Consider the following 19,591-nt stretch of genomic DNA (forward strand, 5'->3'; position numbering starts at 1 on the left):
AAAGGAATGGTTTTGGGTTGCTGACCACATCCATTGTTTTGACTTATCTTTTTTTACTCCCCTTGTGAATGTCCGAGGCATCTCCAAGAACATATGGCAGGACTTCATTTATCTGAAATGTAATGTTCTTAAATTTATCAACCTGGTCTTTTTGAACTAAGTCCATGGAGAAAACAACCCATCTAGGATGGAGTATCCATCAATTGAAATATGGTTGGTTTGAAGACTTGTGAATGTTTATAATGTTGATTGTGTGGTTTTTGAAGGATATTTTACTGGTGATCATTTTTATTGCTAATAGTAATATATAGATAGGTTGAACACATTGTCAATTGTTTTTAAAAGTTCCTTATTTTAGGGTGGAAGTAAACAGGAGGTTGAATAATAGCATAAAGAACTAATTAGTAAAAAGGAACCAAACAATCCAAATGGTTTTGTAAATGCTACATAATAAAATCAGAAAACTAAGCCAATTAAGTTATTACTGGCATTGTAATAAGGTAGTGTTGTGAAATTCCATAGTTGTGGCAAAGTATAAATTGATTAAATGAATGAATGTCAGTATGGAATGTTTTTAAAAGACCTGATGTTCAAAACATAATCAGAAGAGGGAGCCCATGACATATTATAAATAAATTGTAGTGTTATGAAGAGACGGGCAAAATCAGGCTTGTCAGACTTTGACCATGTTGAATGATTTCTTTTCTTTTCTTTTCTTTTCTTTTTTTAAAGCCATGAGCCACCTTTGGAAAAATCACGTTATTGATGCAATTAGTAAACCATTTGTGAATCAGTAATCTGCCAAGTATAAAAGTGCAACAAAATCTACCTTTGTATCCTAATTTAACTTTTTCCCACCTTTGTAATAATAGGCACTAGGTTAAGTTAATATTAGTTTTGTTACTTCTTTCATATTTAGCTAAACGTTCCTGCCATCATCAGGAATATCTGTGGGTAATTTTGTAATTTACTATAAACCTGATTCCATCATATTAAAAGAACAATAGAGTTTATAAATTAAAAGCAGTTATGTTAAGGACATAAAGACCTAATATTAAGAAACCATAAGAGCCTTGCTCTGCAACATTCTTGTCTCTTGGTTAGGTAAGAATATAGCACCTTCCTTGTTTATTTCTCCCTCTTCTTTTCTTCTTCTAAGTAGGCATAACATTGCAGTTGGATATTAATGTTACATAAGATTTATAGGAGAATTAGCTTGGCTTAGAAGCATGAAATTATACACTTGGAATGATTTAACATACACTAAAGTACAGTCATCACAGAAAGTTTTTTTTTAAAGTTTGGTTGATTTAAAAGAGTGGCGGGGGGGGGGGGGATCAAATAAGTTTAGTACTTAAAGTGAAAAATATTCAGGAATTCCCAGGGCTGTAGGCTGCCTTGCAAAGTCAACAGTAAACCACTTTTGCAGCTTGCCAAATAAACTACAGGGACATATCGTATATCGTTAATATTAGTCACACTCAACTTAGCAAAGTCCTTACTTTAAAGCTCAGGGTCAGTGGTTTTTTTTAAATAATCCACTGCACATGCCAGGTTATTTGCATATATATTATACCACATCATATATTCAGGCTAGCAAAGAATGCTAATATAAACATAATATCAAAATAGCTATAATTAATCCTGCATTTAGTGGGCTACCTATGCAGAGCTTTGGAGAAAAAGTAAATGCTCAGATCTACTTGCATTTCTTGTTGCTAGTAATTATATTTAAGTATTAATCATAACTACTTATGGTTAATTTTACAGTAATTAATATTTAACTAAGCAAACTCTAATTCAATAATCTAGGAATGTAAGCAGCCACCTACTCTTATGGATGTTTTTCAGAACATAGGTCTGGTTCCAGAGAGTAGTGAAAACAGATTTGTCAAAGTTACTACACCAAAGGCATCCCTACAATTTTACCAATTCTCATTTTTTTTAGTCCCCCCCTCCTTATTTTTATGAATAATTCAAGGTGACAAACAAACTTAACACTTTTTTCTTGTCCCATTTTCCCCATAATAATTCTGTGAAGGGCTGAGATTGAGTGACTGGCCCATAGTCACCCAACCAGCTTTGCGCAAAGTTTGCAAGGAAACCACAAATGTCTCTGATGAAATATCTTAGATGTTTGAAGGTAGCATTATTAGGCCCTGGTTGATGGTCCTGAAAATCCAGTTCAGCAATAGATCCCATTGATTTCAATAAGCTTAACTTTCCCATAAGGATACATAGCACTTCAAATTTAAGGTAGAAACCTATGTTAAAATTTAATACCAACTATGAACTTCCTCATTATAAACTACTCATTTCCTTAAATAAAATTTATCCTTTCTAAATGTATTTAACAAAAGTAATATGAGGGAATGGGCTTCAGTATTATCCATTTTGTGTGAGACCATAATTTTAAAAATGTTTATCATAGTTCTTAGAACTATATGGAATTCTGTGTCCAATTGTAATAAAAAAAAATAAAGTTACCGGTAACTGCTTGCTTCTTCTATTATGATAGAACCATGATGGCGAACCTGTGGCACGCAGAGCTATATTTGCTGGCACGGTACTCCTCAACTCCAGCATGCATGCGCACACTGGGCAGCTGATTTTCAGCCTTCCGGAGGGTGGGGGAAGATCGCTTTTGTCCTCCCCAGGCTTCAGGAAAGTCTCCAGAGTCTGGGGAGGGTGAAAACTTGCTCCTGCGTGGGGGGGGGGGGTTACATGTGCATGCATGGGTACGCAGGCGCATGCAATAGCATGTGCACAAACAATTTTGGCACATCTTTAGAAAAAGGTTAGCCATCACTGTGATAGAAGCTTCAAACCTTCAAACCTTCAATCATTCACCTTTTTATTGGAAATTAAATACTGCTCAATGGAAAAAATATGCTTTGTACCTGCAAATTTAATGTCACAATTTAGAGTATAAAGTGCTTGAGATTCTAGAAAAGGGCAGCAAGTGAGGGTATACGAATTGAAGCGAGTATTTTGAACTAATAGAATGGAATTCGTCATCTAAGATTGTCTCTCTAGGATGAGAGATGGACTGTGTGCCAGATAGCAATGGTTATCATTTGGTTTGTTCATATTTATGTATTATCAACAAAAACAAAATCTAATGTTGCTATTCAGACCCAGCTCACAGCCAGAATACAGACGCAATTTCATGCATAACACAGGTCTGTGACTAAAAAGCTGTTTGATTATTTTCATCTAATTTCCATGTATTTTGGTGTGCTGAAAACAAATAAAATATTGAAAAAACCCCTAGATGTCATGATTTGCCCCAACATGCAAAATTGTCTTCAAATTTATCAAAAAAATTTAATTTTTGGTATTTTTTTATATTACGGGTTTTTAACCAAATTTAAAGTCCAAATTACTATTAATTAATTTACACAAGTGCATTTAAGATATAAAATGCCAAAAAAAACCTTAAAGGGCTTGTCCGAGTTATGTAAAAAAAATAGCACTGTAAATCTGATGGTCAGCAATATATACATAAGCTAAGCAAGTTTTAAATCTGTGCTTCTAATGGTAGAAGGGGTTAATCTTTCCTGAAGAATCCAGTGGGAGGAAGACACAGGGCAGATAGCAGCATTCTCTGGTCACAGAGCTGCTCTCTCCTGAATGTCACACTTGTGCACGAATCATCATCAGGTTCTTGGTTCTAGGCTGTTCACACTTTTTCATCGCAATTCATGTTAGCTCGTCATTCTTCAACCGTTACGTTATGGCTCCGCGAAAGTGTATTAATTTGCCAGACAGTTTCTGTTTCATCTGTGGTGAATATACAGTGTTGAAGCAACAGCAGAATATTACAGACTTTGTGAAAAAAGTATACTTTGCTTTGGACTAAAAATTGGAGATCAAGATAAAGTTTGGGCACCTCATAAAGCGTGCAAATGGAGTGTTGAGGACCTCCGAAACTGGTTGAAGGGTAAGAAAAAATCTTTCCGTTATGGGATTCCTATGGTATGGCAAGAGCAAAAGAACCATAGTGATGACTGTTAATTTTGTTCATGCGATGTGAAAGGGTTTGGTTTGGTTTATTGGATTTATATGCTGCCCTTCTCCCAAGGACTCAGGGCGGTGTACAACATTAAAAAAAAACACCTATTACAAAAGTTTAAAAAAATTAGATAGACCACCCAAAAAACAAACCCAATTAAGATTAACAATAACATTTTTTTAAAAAATCAATTAAAATTAACAATAATCAATAATTTATTTTGTTTTGTTCAGGCCAGGCCAGGTTTAATTCCAAATGGAAGCATTCCATTTCATACCCCAATCTTCATTCAGCAATTCGTTCCATTCCCCCATGGCACAGATATACCAGTACCCAAGCCCCCTACTACCTTGGAAGAGATACCTAGCTCCGATGAAGGTGAAGTCATACCTGAACCAGATGACGAATCAAGTTCTGACTTTGAAGATGATACAAGACCAAAATTGTTTTCACAGGAGGAGATGAATGATTTGGTAAGAGACATGAATCTTTGCAAAGATGCAGCTGAGTTACTTCGATCAAGGCTGAAAAGCAGGAATTTATTGTTGCCAGGAGTGTCATCTTCATGGTTCAGACATTGTGAAAAGGAGTTCGTTCCTTACTTCGCCCAGGAAGACAAGTTGGTTTATTGCATCGATGTTGAAGGTCTGATGGGTCAATTTAAAATCCAATATGATTCAGAGCAATGGCGTCTTTTTACGCTTTCATACCTGTAGGTCATTCTGTACACGGTTTTTACGCTTTCATACCTGTAGGTCATTCCGTACACTTGAAGGAAACCTACGAGAACTTGGAATTGGTTCTTTGTAAACTTAAATATGAAGACCATGGTTGGCAAGTGTGTGGGGACTTGAAGATCTTGTGCATGCTGCTCAGGCAACAAGCTGGGTATACCAAATACCTTGTTTTCTGTGTCTATGGGACAGTCAAGACCGACAAAATCACTGGACCAAGAAGAGTTGGCAGCCGAGGGTGCTAACAGTCGGTGAAAAAAATGTCCTCTGAGAAACTTTGCTACCTTCCCATAAAGTTCTTCTACCACCTCTCCACATAAAATTGGGATTGATGAAGCAAATCGTAAAATCACTTCCAAGAGATGGAGAATGCTTCAAATACTTGGTCACCAAGTTTCCATGCCTGTCGGAGGCAAAATTGAAGGAAGGTGTGTTCGTCGGACCAGACATTAGAAGGCTTATAGTTGATCAAGAGTTTATCAATACCATGACGGATCCCCTAAAAGAAGGGTGGATTGCATTTAAAGAAGTCGTACAGAAATTTTTAGGCAATAACAAAGACCCTCACTACAAAAAGATCATCGGAAGAATGCTGAAAGCATTTCAAGCTTTAGGTTGCCTGATGAGTTTGAAAGTGCATTTCCTCCAGTCCCACCTTGACTACTTTCCTGAAAATTTGGGAGCTGTGAGTGAGGAACAAGGTGAACGATTCCACCAAGACATTAAAGAGATGGAAAGGAGATACCAGGGAAAATGGAGCAGTACAATGATGGCAGACTACTGTTGGATGCTTCAGAGTGACATTCCAGATGCTACTCACAAGCGTAAATGCACCAAGAGAAGCCTCACAAGGAAGAAGAATCGAGTTTAGTGTGTGTAGGTGCGCTCATTTCAGTTCAAAAAAGGATTTTAACGAAAATATTGTAATAAAACTTTAATTTTATAAGTCTATTTCCATTTATTTTGAGGTACTGCCTTATTTAACATAGTTACCTAAATTGTCAGGAAATGTGATGTCCTATGACAAAATGGTGGTCATTTTCAGATTCAGTGCACCAAAAATCATAAAGATTACGTTGAATAACCAAAACAGCTCTCGAAAAAAAATTGTTTGCAGATCTGTGTATAATCTATTCTATAAAGATTAGACAAACTGTTTTATCAACAGCGTATGCCTGCCAAACATCATGGGTGGTAATATGATGTTGCAGTACAGTTAAGTACAAAAAAGGCTAATTTTTCTAGCTGTGACAAGAGGCCAGAAACATTACTACTGCCAACAGTTTTTCAGAAATCTACAGAAGAATTTGATTCCAGTTTGCATCAGTTTTGGCTTCCAAAATCCTACTTCCATTTCCAAAATCAAATACAAATGTAGGGATGCATTTGAAAGAGAAGGAATTTACACCAGACAAGTCCCATAGAAGTTTGTAGAATGCAGTAAATAATCAGAGCAACAAACTACTTTTATGTTATTTGAAGCTTGGAACATTATGACTTTAATCTAAGATGATGACAGTCTGTATTATAGATAAATGGAAAAGTCATGAATTTAAAAGTGTATGCAAGTCGTTCAGATATACCATATTTTTTGGAGTATAAGACGTACTTCCCCCCTTTAAAAAGTGGGTGGAAAGGTCTGTGCATCTTATACAATGAGTGTTGCCAAAGCCCCACCCACCCACTGGCCCCCATCCTTCGGCCTCTGGTTCCCAGCAATTTCCCTCCTTGCAGCAAACAGCAAACAGCATGGTCACTTTCAGCACAGTCTGATTTAGCACAAGCAGCTGATTGGTGGTTGGATCTGCCTCCCGGAATACCTCCTATCAGCTGTTCCAGGCTGTGAGGATCGCTGCATCTCCACCTCCGCATGCCCCATTTTCGGCCTCCGGGCATCCCGTTTTGGCCTCTGCATGCCTAATTTTTGGCTTCCGCATGTCTCATTTTCACCTTGTACCAGGTGGCAGGGATAGGCGATGGGCCTAGAACAGCTAATAGGAGGTATTCCGGGAGGCAAGTCCAGTCTATGCTGAAGCTGATCACGCACGTTTGCTGTTTGCTGTAACTAGGGACCAACTGTAAAAAATAAAATTATCAAATTACCTCCCTTTCTTTATCAAAAACTTAGCTAGCTCTTTTCTTATCACATTTACTTCTTTGGTCTTTTTTTTTTCTTAATGGGAAGATACAGTATTAGACAGATATAGCAGAGCAAAAAGGAGCCAGAAGGATCTGGAGTCAACAAAAATATGCATAAAATAGAGAGAAATATGTACAGCTAGTCTTGATAAGTTTTCTTAACTTGTTGGAGAGTTGGAGAGTGTAATACATCTTAGAGTTCCAAGATACGAAGGCCGTGTTACCATCTAAAATTAATCACCATGCTTGTTAATGTAAAGGATTACTTTGTTTTGCATGCATCTGCTCTCTGCATTTTGAGTGACCTATTTGTTCTGATTAGCGCTAGAAATCAAATTGGACAATTATGTTATTCTTTTTCTGATTGCCCTTTTTGCAGAATGTGATGGAAACACGGCCTAAAAGCCTAATTAAGTTTGCACACCAAATCATCCATTCCATTTTAAGATGCTACTGAACAGCAAACTGTCATAATTCCTAGCAATATTCATTTATTGCATCTACTTTATTATGCAATATGTATCTCTTTGATTATATGAGTGCACTCAACTACATTCCCTTTTACTCTTAAAAGCATTTTTAATCACTATGTTTCCAGCCTGACGAAAAATTCTAATGAACTTGATTACTTGCTAAGATCTTTGTTATTACTTCTCAAAGAATATGTGCTTACTGTGAGTTTTGGTTCATCCCGCTGTTAGCTTTTCTTACCTAATGTCTATGACAGCACCTTGAGGAGTGAGAAGGGGTTACAATACACAACAGGCTTCTTGTAGGTGTCATTAGTCCAAAACACTGAAAGTTGGTAGGTAAAACAAACAGCCAAAACCTGACTCAGTGCCAAAGAGGTGAGTTATTTTTAACAGAAACTCGTTTAAAACATAGCAACACACTGGTATCAGATGCTGGAACCTCTTATTGTTGCCACAAACAAAGGCTTAAGAATTTATCTGGTGAGATTATCTTGTTCCATTTCATCAATTTTGCTTTGTTTCTGAATATCCTTGGAGGAAATCCAACCTTTCTTCTCAGCTTGCAGAGCAGTAGGCGGCCTTTAGTGAAAAACTGCTTTATAGAATTGACTTTTATCCAGCTTAAGTAAAGAACTATTTTTTTCAGGTTATGGTTCCTGAAAAGGCTGCACAAGGGCTCAGTGATTAAAGACGCTGAGCTTATCAGCTGGAAAGCTGCCAGCCCAGGTTTGAGACTTGAGCATTGCATGATGGGGTGAACTCTCAGATCTTGCCCACCTAGAAGATCAATAGCATGTGAATGCAAGTAGATCAGGGGTGGGTCCTGGAAGACACTACTGCCTGTTTGCTCATGGGCACACCAGGCACGCGCATGTGCAAGCAATAAAAATTGTTCTGCTCATGCACAGAAGCAAAAAACAAGATGGCGGCACCATAGGAGAACCAGTTCGGGGGCGTGGCAGGCCTGGGTCACTGCCGGTTCCAGTGACCCAGGCTGCCAAACCACTACCGGTTCAGCTGAACCGGTAGGAATTCACCCCTGGAGTAGATACTGTAAATAGACATCACTTTGGTGGGAATGTAATAGCGTTCCATGTGCTATAGTCATGTATAGTCATGTTGGCTACATGACCTTTGAAATGTCTTTGGACAATGCTGGCTTCCTCAGCTAAGAAATAGAGATAAGCACTGCCCCCTAGCCTAGACTCAGACATAACTGCAATGGGGAAACTTTTACCTTTACCTTTGTAGTTATTATTTAGAACATCTTAGAATTGGACTTGCCAGGTGAAAATCCAGTGGATGTAACCTGGAGATGGCTCCTCCCAAGTTCCATGGCACATAGATCTTTTTAAAAAAAATATCAATAGGGACCAAAGTCTTATGAAAGGATTTCTCTGCAATTACTATGGGAATGTCCCCATCAATAGGAAAGTGCAAGCTGAAAATCAATGGTAGCATACTGCAAACAATTGTTTTAAAAAGCTCCAGTTGTTCTGCATTAAGTTCCCCCCCCCCCCCAATCTCCCAGCTTTCTGTACCTCTGCAGTGAAGATAACAAATATACTGGCACATTTCTTCTGGTCTTTTTTTTTTAATGAAGATGAGGACCTGGATTGTTGTTGTGGAGCAATATGCTGACTCTGTAAACCGCTTAGAGAGGGCTGAAAGCCCTATGAAGCGGTATATAAGTCTAACTGCTATTAAGAGACTACCATGCTCTTTGCTTCCTGATTCATGATTCAGTCACTCCATATTGGGACTTGCAATGGTGTGAACAAAGCAAAGGAAAACAAGGGCAGTTTCCAGCGAGTTGGGAACAGCTTTCCTTCCTACATGTTCCATGTGTCTCCTGGCAAAATGCAGTTGTTGGGATGACTTCACTTTGTAGCATACCTGTCTCGTTTCAATGTTATCAGAAGATAAGAAAGCAAAGATGAAAACAAAGGAAAGGAAGAAGGGATTTGAGACTGGGGGAGGACAGGGGTCTAAGTACCCAGGAATGAGTATGCATAGATATGCATGGGGATATTACCAGTGGGAATTTTGACCAGGGTTCTTTAAGAAATACCAGATAAATTGCTCAGTCACTCAAATTAAAAAATCCTTTGCAATGATTTTGATTTTAAAATAAAACACCTGAACTCATACAATCTGCAGGAGCTCAGATCTTTTAAAACTTGATGAGTTGTGAAATCTGGGCCATTTTCATTATATTTTAAGGACTGGCAGGCTCTGTCTAATAGTCTTAATACAGGAGCTCTTTATAAACCATGATTTCTGGTTTAGTATACTTCAAACCCAGCAAATGGCAGCTTATTTAGTAAATCATGTTTTAGTATGATGACTGAACAATGTCACCAAATCTTTTTTTGTCCTCATATTCTTAATATGTTCAAGCCTGAGTTTTCAAATCTTATCCATCTCTCTTTGGACTTTAAGATTCATAATTTCCCTAATTTCCTGACCTTTGGGAAGTTAATGGCAGTTGAAATTAAGCCATCTGCTGAATATCAACAGTAGCAGTTGTTTTGCACACATTTCTAAACGTTAAATGTTTCTAGGTTCCTAAAACAGATTATATCCAGGAATTAAAGTGGGAGGGACTCCCCCTCCCACAATTTAGGTGCTTTGCTTTTAGAATGTAAAAAAGGGGGGGTGAGGGATAATTCACAAAACCCACTCCTTCCTGCATTTCTGAACATGACTCATATTTCTGAGGGTGACTCATTTGAAAGGAAGTTTCCTGGAGTAGTGAATCACAAAAAAATGCAGCCAACAGGCTCCTGTAAAATAGTCTGGCAGTATCCTGACAAAGTACAGGAGGCCCTGTCATATAAAAGTTATTCAGCAGATGCTTAAAAACGTCACAGCCAACAAAGCAGAAAATGGTTTCTTTCAGAAAGGAAGTTGTTTAGTTATTGAAAACATTAGGTTTTAAGGCACACTGTTTGGAAATTACATTTTAAGAAGTTTTTTGAGAGAAAATTTAGGGATTATAGTGATTATAGCAGCATAGCTACATAACTTCCAAGATTTTTACTTTGCAAGTAGGAAGAGAAATATCTGAAGACCAAAAAATAACTCATTTTTAAAAATGAGATACTTTGTGCTAGTCCATCAAAGATAGAATAAACCAGCAATGGAGAATCTTTAGACACCAAATGCCCAAATTGCACATGTGCACATGTCCAAACTGAACGGTGTGCGCATGCATGAAGGTGTGCATGCGCAACAGAGACCCAAAGACCAATGGGCAGGTGGGAGGCAGGGCATCCCAGCACTGGCAGCGTGGCAAAATCTTTTTCTTTCGTGACAGAAGTTTAATCACTTGCAGGGAAACAAGCTCATGAAAGAAACACCACGGAGAACTGACCTGGGGCAATGGCATGCGTGCCAGCAGAGAGGGCTCTGCATGCCACCTCTGGCACATGTGCCATAGGTTCGCCATCATGGGGATAAACTATTCCCAATGTTCTGTGACCTCTCATTGCTTATGTCATGTTGCCTTTGAATGTGAGTTAATATAGTTAAGAATTTGTAGTTTTATTATCTTTGGTATTGTTTTAACTACTAAGAGCCAGTTTAATGGTTACGGCGCTAGGCTAGAAACCAGGAGACTGGGAGTTCTAGTGCTGCTGGTGGGTGATTTTGGATTACTCATTTTCTCAATCCATGACGTTAGGCTCAATTCCTGATTCATTGAATCAACAATTGGTTGATTACTTTAAAAAAAAAAAGTAAACCTTGCTGGGGAAAACACTATGCAGGAAATGTTCTAACTACTGACTCTTCCATAGGGTGTGCATGAAAGGACAAATTTGAAATCCCTAAGACGTTTTGTTTTGAGCTCAGAACAAACACTCAAAATGTTTTGCATTTTTATAACCATTATCTTCATTTTTACAAAAAAAACAAACTTAGAATTCTTAATTATGCTCTGCTTTGCTGGAAGCTCTCTTCTTTAGAGGGAAAAGGTAGTACACACAATTTAGTAAAAGCAAAGTAAGTTCTTAAGTACTAATGTTAGTCATCTTAAAAAGGGGGGCTTTCTTGATTCATGAGAAGTTCAAGCTGGTGCTTCTACTAAGATTTTTTTGAAGTTTTACAAACATTGACTTGCCTACATTAGTTTACTAATGCTATTTTCAAACATATTTGTAAGACACGATAAAATAGAGACATGGATTTGATCTCTAAAATATCTCAACCCAGAACAGACTTATTGAGAAAAATCATTTTCTCACTGTTTTGATACCTGCATCCTGCCATGCCCAAATCAGGAGCAGTCTACATTGCTAGAGAATGGGGAAAAAAGTGCTTATTTTTGGATTAGCAACAGAGATTGCAATCTGAGCTAAAATACTGGTATGAGCAACTAAAATAAATGGCAGATCACTTTTAGTACAAAAGGTGTTATAAAACAGACAAGTGGAGGTGAGGGGCAGAGAATAGACAAGCATTGAGGTATTAATGAAAACATTAAAAATGTTGTGTGTTAGTGATGCTTCTACAAAATATCTCCTCTAGGAGGGCATGCCTATTAACAAAACACTTAAGTTCATGGAAATTGATTTTGGGAAGGTGTTTCTCAGTCCTAGCCAGTGCTTTTTCTTACTGGTTTCCATGTGTGTGTGTGTGTGTGTGTGTTGTGTGTGTGTGTTTGGACATGTGACTACATTTCAAAAAAAGCAGTAGGCTAAAGCCACTCAACCACTGTTTCCTCAGAAAGCCAATGGGACTATTATAAGAAACAGATAAGATGGTGCTAAAACGCTGGTGCTTTGGAGTAGGCCATTTTCTCTCTCCCCCCACCAAAAGGAATTAAATTTAATAAAGTACAATTAGGTAGGCAGGAAGCCTGGCTAGACACACTAGTGGCCCTGGTGGGGATTGGACAGCAGAGAAAATGAAATCAACCAGTTCTTCTATTGATCCATTCACTGCTTTGGAGATGTGGTTCTTAAATCTTTATTTCACTTGGAGTCAGTGAGAAGAAAATGGAACTTTCACATGAAGAAAGAAGTTTGGTAAAGTGAAAGCAAATTTCACACATTTCTTATCAATCCAAACAAATTCAAATAAGTATATAAAAGTGTTCCTTTATTTAATTAAAAACATTTAAAATATTGCAATAAACCTACAATGTACATGCTACATTTCTGGAAACGTTGCATATTCACAGCATAGTTAAAATAAAAGTATTAAGTATATTAGTGCAAAGAACAGTCACTGGGATATTAATAATACAGTATTCCAGGACTTTCGTAGATCCTGGATTAGGAAAACAGGTTTGGCAAACACATACAATCACTCATGTATGTTCTTCTACTGTTCCCCGTTTTTATAAAACAGAAGTTGTCTAAAATCTCAAACTAGTTAATATTAGTTAGGACCATCACTTGCATCCTGGATGCAAGATGCTTGTTTGATCAATAAGGAAAAAACTTATTTGCACACCTGGTAATCACTTGTAAAAATAATCCTGTCTTGTATTGGTCTAAACCCAAACTCAAATATATTATATTGTCCGTATCAGGGGTGCCACTTTGATTTTTCCCTCTGTAAGGAAAATGCTTGTTCATATAATTTTGTATGGAAAGAAGTTCTACCAGCCGTAAACACTTGTTTACTAAAGGTTACTGGAGTTCAGTTTCATGTTCTGTCCATGGAAATCCAGACACTCCTGTGTCATATGCACAAATTTAATAAGTTGTCTTAGTTGTGTTTGAACTAGAGGAATAAGAGGGGGATTTTCTTGAGTATCTGTTTGAAGAGAGGGAGACTTGCATCCTCTTGGTGGTGCGCACACTTCGACAGAGGAGGGCATTTTTTAGATTATCCCTAAAGTCTTTTGAAATGAAGTAGTAGATAAACGGATCGATGCAGCTGTTTAGAGTAGAAAGGCAAAGGGCTATAATATATGATGCATATATGTTACTGAAGCCATTGCTTTTGATTTGGGCATAATGGACCACCAGCAGAATATTGCTAGGCAAGAAACAGATCAAGTACATAGAAAGTACGGTAATGATGAGCTTGATGGCTCTTCTCCTTTTCTTCCCAATCGTGACATCTGTTATGGAAGCATTAAGAGTCTTTATCATGAGAATGTAAGCCCCCGTTGTAAGAATGGCTGGGAAGAAGAAGACCCCAATAGCCAGGGAAAGGAAGTAGTTGAACATGTCGTTGGCCAACACAGACTGTGGTAAGACATCATGACATGTAGTGATGTTAAGGTTAGAAATATAAACAGTTTGGTTAATAAGATATAGCGGCACTGTGCCAAGCAGCACCACGATCCATACTGCAGCTGAAACTTTCATAGCAACTTCTGACTTCTTTCTTGAATGCAGTATGGGGTTTGCAATTACCCAATACCTTTGCACGCTGAGGCATGTCATAAAAAGAATAGAGCAGTACATGTTTCCATAAAAGAATCCAACAAGTATTTTGCAGAGGACTTCCCCGTAGATCCAGTTGTTGCCATTAACATGGTAAGCAATTTTCAGAGGGAACCAGATTACGAAAAGGAGATCTGACAGAGCCAAATTAGCCATATATATCACCGCAGGATGCGTCTTCTTTGTTCTGAAGAAGAAAACCCACAGAGCCAAAGCATTGCTTGGCAAGCCAATGATGAAGACTATAATGTAGATCATAGGGAGGAAAACTGTAGTCAGTTTTCCTTTAAGGACTTGGCTTGCAAACTCATCTATGTTGTATCCTTCTTTATTTGTTGAATTGGTTTTATGACCAATAAAACTTCTTCCTCCTTTTGAAATGAGAGTTTGGTTTTTCACTAAAAAAAGAAACAAAGCAAACATGTTAAGCTACTTGGCCATTAATAATCTCCCACACAGCCTATATAATGAAGTAACAAGTTATTAATACATAATTGGTGTTATAATTCATTTGCTTTGAATAAAAATACTGCTGAATTGAAGAGACTACAAAGGCTAACTTGATTTCAATAGGAAGACTAATAAGAAACACTTTTCAGGTAGTCCTCAACTTGTGACTGTTTAACAACAGTCTGGAATTATGAAAGCATTGGAAACATCGGACTTATGACCGTACAGTCATGTAACTGCCATTTGGAATCTTTTCTGCCAGTTTCCCCAGGAAGTCAATGGGAAAGACGGCAGGGAAGTTTGTACGCTGCGGCCAGCTACTCAAAAGATTCCCTTTCATCTTTATGGACTGGCTGAAAAAATTATCCACTGAGGGGAGCTGAACTTCTTCCAAGGGGTGTAAAATGGAGCTGAACTCCCGAAGCTCTGTTCCTGCACCCCATCAAAGGAGTTTTCTTCCATGCACAAAGGAGACATTAGCAGGTCCTTTAGCAGGGTACAGAATGTGAGCTGATGAAGATTTCAGCTTTTTTCCTGACTTCCGGCAGAAGGAGGTCAATTCCCTTTCATGCAGAGAAGTCAACTGAACGCCTTCAGCAGGCAGCTTTTTCAGCCAGTTCCCACTGATGAGAGGGACTCAAAATCCAAGCAGAGAGGTAAGGTAAGTTCTGGCACAGGCTGTGGGTGTCTGTCTCTTCCCTCAAAGTCTGAAAATCCTGCTGGGATTTCAGAAAGAAGGATTTTCAATTTCTGAGTGGAGCCTCCCAGTTCTTACCCACCTTGAGACCTCATGGTCCTTACCTGGGATTCCATCTGTTTAATGACCCCATGAGATTGCTTAACAATTACAACCTGGAATGTCAGGATTGTAGTCACTGAGTGAAGCAGTCGTGCATTTAACAAGCACTTGCTCAGCAACCCATATTCCAGTTCCAGTTGTGATTGTATGTTGAGTTACTGGTATAGCAAAATGTTCTTGTCGTGTTTTAAAGTGATTTTCTTAAAGCTGAAAGAAGGGAGATACAGTCCTCTTCAGGTGGAGGGGTGTAGCTAATTAATTGCATAAAAGTCACAACTTTGGACAGATTTTGAGGGGCAAAATAGGTGCTGCAACTTCTAAAAAAGGAAAAAGATCAGCTCAGAATAGGAAGGATTAGGAAGTTAAAGGAATGGAATAAATGCCTTAAATGTATACTGTAACATGCCTATTTTTCCCTTTACTCCAGAAAGACTTCAGCATTCTGGATGGAACCAAAAAAGGAGGGACAAAAAGGAATGATCAGCTCTGCAACTTTTCTCGCTTTTTAAGTCTAATTCCAATTTTATAGATAAATCGTATCTAGTCTGGCCCAAATAGCAAATTTGGAAAGGCAATTTCCTTTTTTAAGATATAAAATTTGTTGCCATTGTAGAGGATTTAAGGCAAGCAAGGGAGTTTTCAATTGGCTTTAATCAAAACATCTGGGGTTAGGGTTAGGATAGGATAGATGTTGCATATCAATGAGAAAAGTTCTTGTCTAGGATCATCTCCAACATCTTTTCTTTCTATAAAGGGAAATTCCTGCAGTCTAAATTGCAGATTCTCAGATGGATCACAGTTTGAATTTATAGGCTATTATAGACAGACCTACACATTATTAAAACAAATACGCCAAATTCCCACTTTGCCCTACTAGTGTGAGCTGGCCAGCTAGCCAAAATATATACAGCCCCCTCCACCTTTTTAAAATATATGCACTCCCCCACCTTTTTAATTTTTCATTTTTTCCAAATAAGTTCCTCAAGGAACTCACATGGATATAGGTATATATAACTCATCCTCTAAACATTCATTTTTGCTCAATAAATATCACATACATATTTAATAATTTACACCGGGTTTTACTTCCAACCCTATTAGGTTTATTTTTTATCTTAAGGGTCTAGAAAGTAAATAAAGGGAAATAATATATTTCTTTTCTTAGAATTGCCCTATCCCACTACTCTGTCAATTGGTTTATTTACTTAATGTATGGCATATCATACATAGACTACCACTATATATTAGCATTTCACTTAGATTAATAAAACACAATAAATCTGTCAACTGGTATTGTAGCATCAACATGGCACTGAGAATTGTGTATAGATTCACAATGTGTAACTTGTGCAAGACATTGAGAAACAGGCACAATATTCTTGTCTGCCAGGTCCCAAGCACTCAATATCACTAGCTCATTTTACTCTAGCCTACTTGGGACTAACGTATTTGACTGTGCGTTTTACATTTTATTTATGTTGTTGTGAGGAAGGCCATTAACTGGATTAGAAATTCACCCATTAATTTATGCAAACTCAGTTCAGCGCTCACTGGAAAAGGTCATGCTTTTGTACAGTACCCCCTTGAAAGTATCTTGGGTGGAAAAACAGGAAGTGTTTCCCTTACGTAGAAAGTATGTACTTTGTCTAAGCAGAGAGGGAATCCTTATTAGGCAAAGACGCCTCTTCTTCATCTAAGTAAAAGCCATTTTAGGTTCTTCTCATGTTGAGCAATTTAAGGTTACCACATGCATTCCATGTTATTTGGCTCTGTATAATAATACCTCAATATCTCAAGCTCTTCATCTTGCATATTAATGCAAGTTAATGAATACTAAGTATTAAACTGTAAACACTGCATTCATTATTATTACATATGAATTTGCTCTGATTCTCTAGCAACTCCCCAAAATCATGGAGGTCATTTTAACCACAGATATTCCGCCTCCAAAAGAATGCACCCCTGCCCATGGCCAACTCATCAAACTGCAAAATTATATCATAAGCCAAGATAGGAAGGACTTCTTGCTTTAGGATCCATTTGTCCATGTTGATGCAGTCATTCATGTTATTGGATTGTACATACAGTAAATCCATTGATCACTTTTCTTGGAATCTAACACCCTGTTTATAACCCAGATTAACATTTCTAAGCAATTAAAATGAAGGTAAAGTGAACAGAGTACTTATAGTTGCTTAAGCAGTTAAATACACACACACACACACAAACAAATCCATATCAACCAATTACTGGAAAACAGGTACTTCAGCCCTTAGCTAGCTAGGTTATATATGCAACAAGAAAACAACAAAGTTCAACCTTAGCTTGTAAGGAAGAAGATAGTGGTTTTTTGAAATAAACGCTTTAGATCTTTTCACTAATGATCAAAGTACAAGAGGTATTAATTAGTTTGCTACAAGTCAGCTTTTCAAACGCTGAGCTGAGACTTCTCACACAGTCAAGGCAGAAAAAGTTTCCTAAACTTCTGGACTTCGTCTTTGTAACTAGAGATCTTAGCTTCAAAGAAGTTAAAAAAAACAAACTTTTGCTTCTCCTCTAAAGAACCTGTTTCTCTTAGGAACTAGGCTGTGTCATCAGGTTAAGTTTCAATTCATCAAACAAAAACAAAAAAGCTTCTGTGAACAGATAACATCACTACAGCAACTCAATGCTCACATTCACTGGGGAGTTAAGTCCCCATGAAGTTACTCCGGCTTTGATGACACCAAAACCTTTTCTGTCGCCTAGGCTAGACTGTCAAGCTAAATCCCCAGTGTGGTGCCCAGAGGACAACCGCACACCTAAAGAAACTCCCTCTGCGCCCCTCAGGTTTCCTGCCCTACCTGGCATTTTCCTTTTTGAAAAAAGGGGCACGGGGGACGAACCTGGGGACCACCACCAGATCCAGCCTCTTATTTTCCCCAAGAAAGGCCCCTAAACCTTTCTCACAAAAGAAAAACAACAGGTGATCTTCGCTAAAATAGGAAGAAAGTGGGTTGCGGATGGGGAGCAGGGGCAGAAGGGATCCTGATAAAACAGGTTTTTGTCCTTGGTCCTATCTCCACGGCAGCCATTTTGTTGAGAGGACAACCCCCCCCCCCGGGTCCAGTAGCCCCTTGTGGGGGGATGGGGGACCCACGCACAGCATGTCCCCCCCAGAACAGCCCGTGTCCCCACCGGTCCCGAAAGGCGGGAACCCCGGCTCCGATGGAGAAGAAGACGGGAGTGGGCGAAAACTTCCCGAGCGCCCCTCTCGCTTCTCACCTGCAGCAGAGGCGACGGCTAGAGCTCCTCCCAAGACCAGGACACCCAGCCAAGGCTGGCAGAGGCGCCCCATTATCCGCGGCAAAGGCTCCCGCGGGATCGCGACGGCGGCAGCAACGACACAGGAGAACTTCCACCTCCTCCCTTCTCAGCGCCCGGGAGTTTCACCGGAGTTTCACCGCAGCCTGGGGAAAAAAAGGAGAGGGCGGCGGAGGCGGAGCCTCGCCCCCTTCGAGCCAGCCAGGTGCCCTTTGAGCCTGCGAGAGGCGGGGAAAGCAGGAATTTCGCCCGGCGGCGGGCGGGCTTGGCGATCCTCTCCTTCGCCGGCAGCGCCGAGATTGCCGCTCAGGAGAGTCCCGGGGCAGGAGACGGGAACACCGAGAGTGGCGGCCGCCAGTTGGCAGGATAAGACCTGTGCCTCTAACCCGCCTGTGACCTCTCTTCCCTTTCACTAGGGCAGTGTTTCTCAACCTTGACAAGTTGAAGATGTCTGGACTTCAAGTCCCAGAATTCCCCAGCCAGCGAATGCTGGCTGGGGAATTCTGGGACTTGAAGTCCAGACATCTTCAAGTTGCGAAGGTTGGGAAACACTGCACTAGGGGACTCGCCCTGAATTTAAACAACCCTCTTCCTTTCTTAAGTGGACTGTTTTTATTAAGGCTACACACCCACACGACCCGAGACCACAAAGAGGCGAATACGTGTTTATCATCACGGAGCACGCCGGTCTGATCAAGGCTAAATAGGGCTTTCTTTCGCGGGAGAATTCGCGGAAAGGGAGGAGCCGCCATGACGCCCAAAGAGACGGGTTTACCAGGAAAGGTGTCTACTACTACAAACTATAAAACACTTTCTTTTTTTCCCCGTCGGCTGTCTTCAAATGTATTTCAGCCTATTGCGCAATTGTTGACCCCTGATAACATTTACAGTACGATTCAATCTCAACAGCTTTTAAGATATGTGGATCTTAGTCCCAGAGTTTCCCACCCAATACGTTGACTGGGATATTCTGGGAATTATAGTCTGTATAGTAATGTAGGAAGTTATCACCCAGCCCTCTCCCAGAAAAAAATGGAATATTTTAGGAAATATTGAAAAAGGCAGAATATTTCTCTGGATGTGAAAAGGAAGAAACATGTTTTAAAAGACAGAATAGCTGCCTGCAGCTTCCTGCCCATCCCCACTTTGTCAATGGGCCATTAAGAAGGCCAAGCCAGTCCACTTTACATAATAAAGAATTCGCCACTTTAGCTCCAGGGACATGGGATTAAGGCATGATAATATTGGCACTTTACCCAACTCACCACATGGCA

The 19,591-nt window shown here is 39.2% G+C and overlaps 1 protein-coding gene across 1 annotated transcript; it reads right to left on the bottom strand.

Annotated features, from left to right (window-relative positions):
* Window positions 1-12,447: 12,447 nt before the first annotated feature.
* Window positions 12,448-18,487, bottom strand: F2RL1 (F2R like trypsin receptor 1). The gene is made up of 2 exons (XM_014053675.2): window positions 18,279-18,487; window positions 12,448-14,163 (listed from the first exon to the last, which is right to left on the bottom strand). The coding sequence occupies exons 1-2, from the start codon at window positions 18,349-18,351 to the stop codon at window positions 13,067-13,069; spliced, it is 1,170 nt and encodes a 389-aa protein (XP_013909150.2). The 5' UTR covers window positions 18,352-18,487; the 3' UTR covers window positions 12,448-13,066.
* Between the last annotated feature and the right edge of the window lie 1,104 nt (window positions 18,488-19,591).

Source organism: Thamnophis sirtalis, unplaced genomic scaffold (genome assembly GCF_051295495.1).
Source record: "Thamnophis sirtalis isolate CommonGarterSnake01/CBP01778 unplaced genomic scaffold, rThaSir2_p1.2 scaffold_5, whole genome shotgun sequence".
In the NCBI taxonomy this organism is placed as follows: Eukaryota; Metazoa; Chordata; class Lepidosauria; order Squamata; family Natricidae; genus Thamnophis; species Thamnophis sirtalis.

Bases quoted from the DNA above. Each gene is read 5' to 3' on its own strand.
- F2RL1 (XM_014053675.2), bottom strand. From the start codon at position 18,351: ATGGGGCGCCTCTGCCAGCCTTGGCTGGGTGTCCTGGTCTTGGGAGGA. The intron at 14,164-18,278 runs GTGAGAAGCGAG...TTCTTTTTTTAG, and splicing joins AGCCGTCGCCTCTGCTGCAG to TGAAAAACCAAACTCTCATT.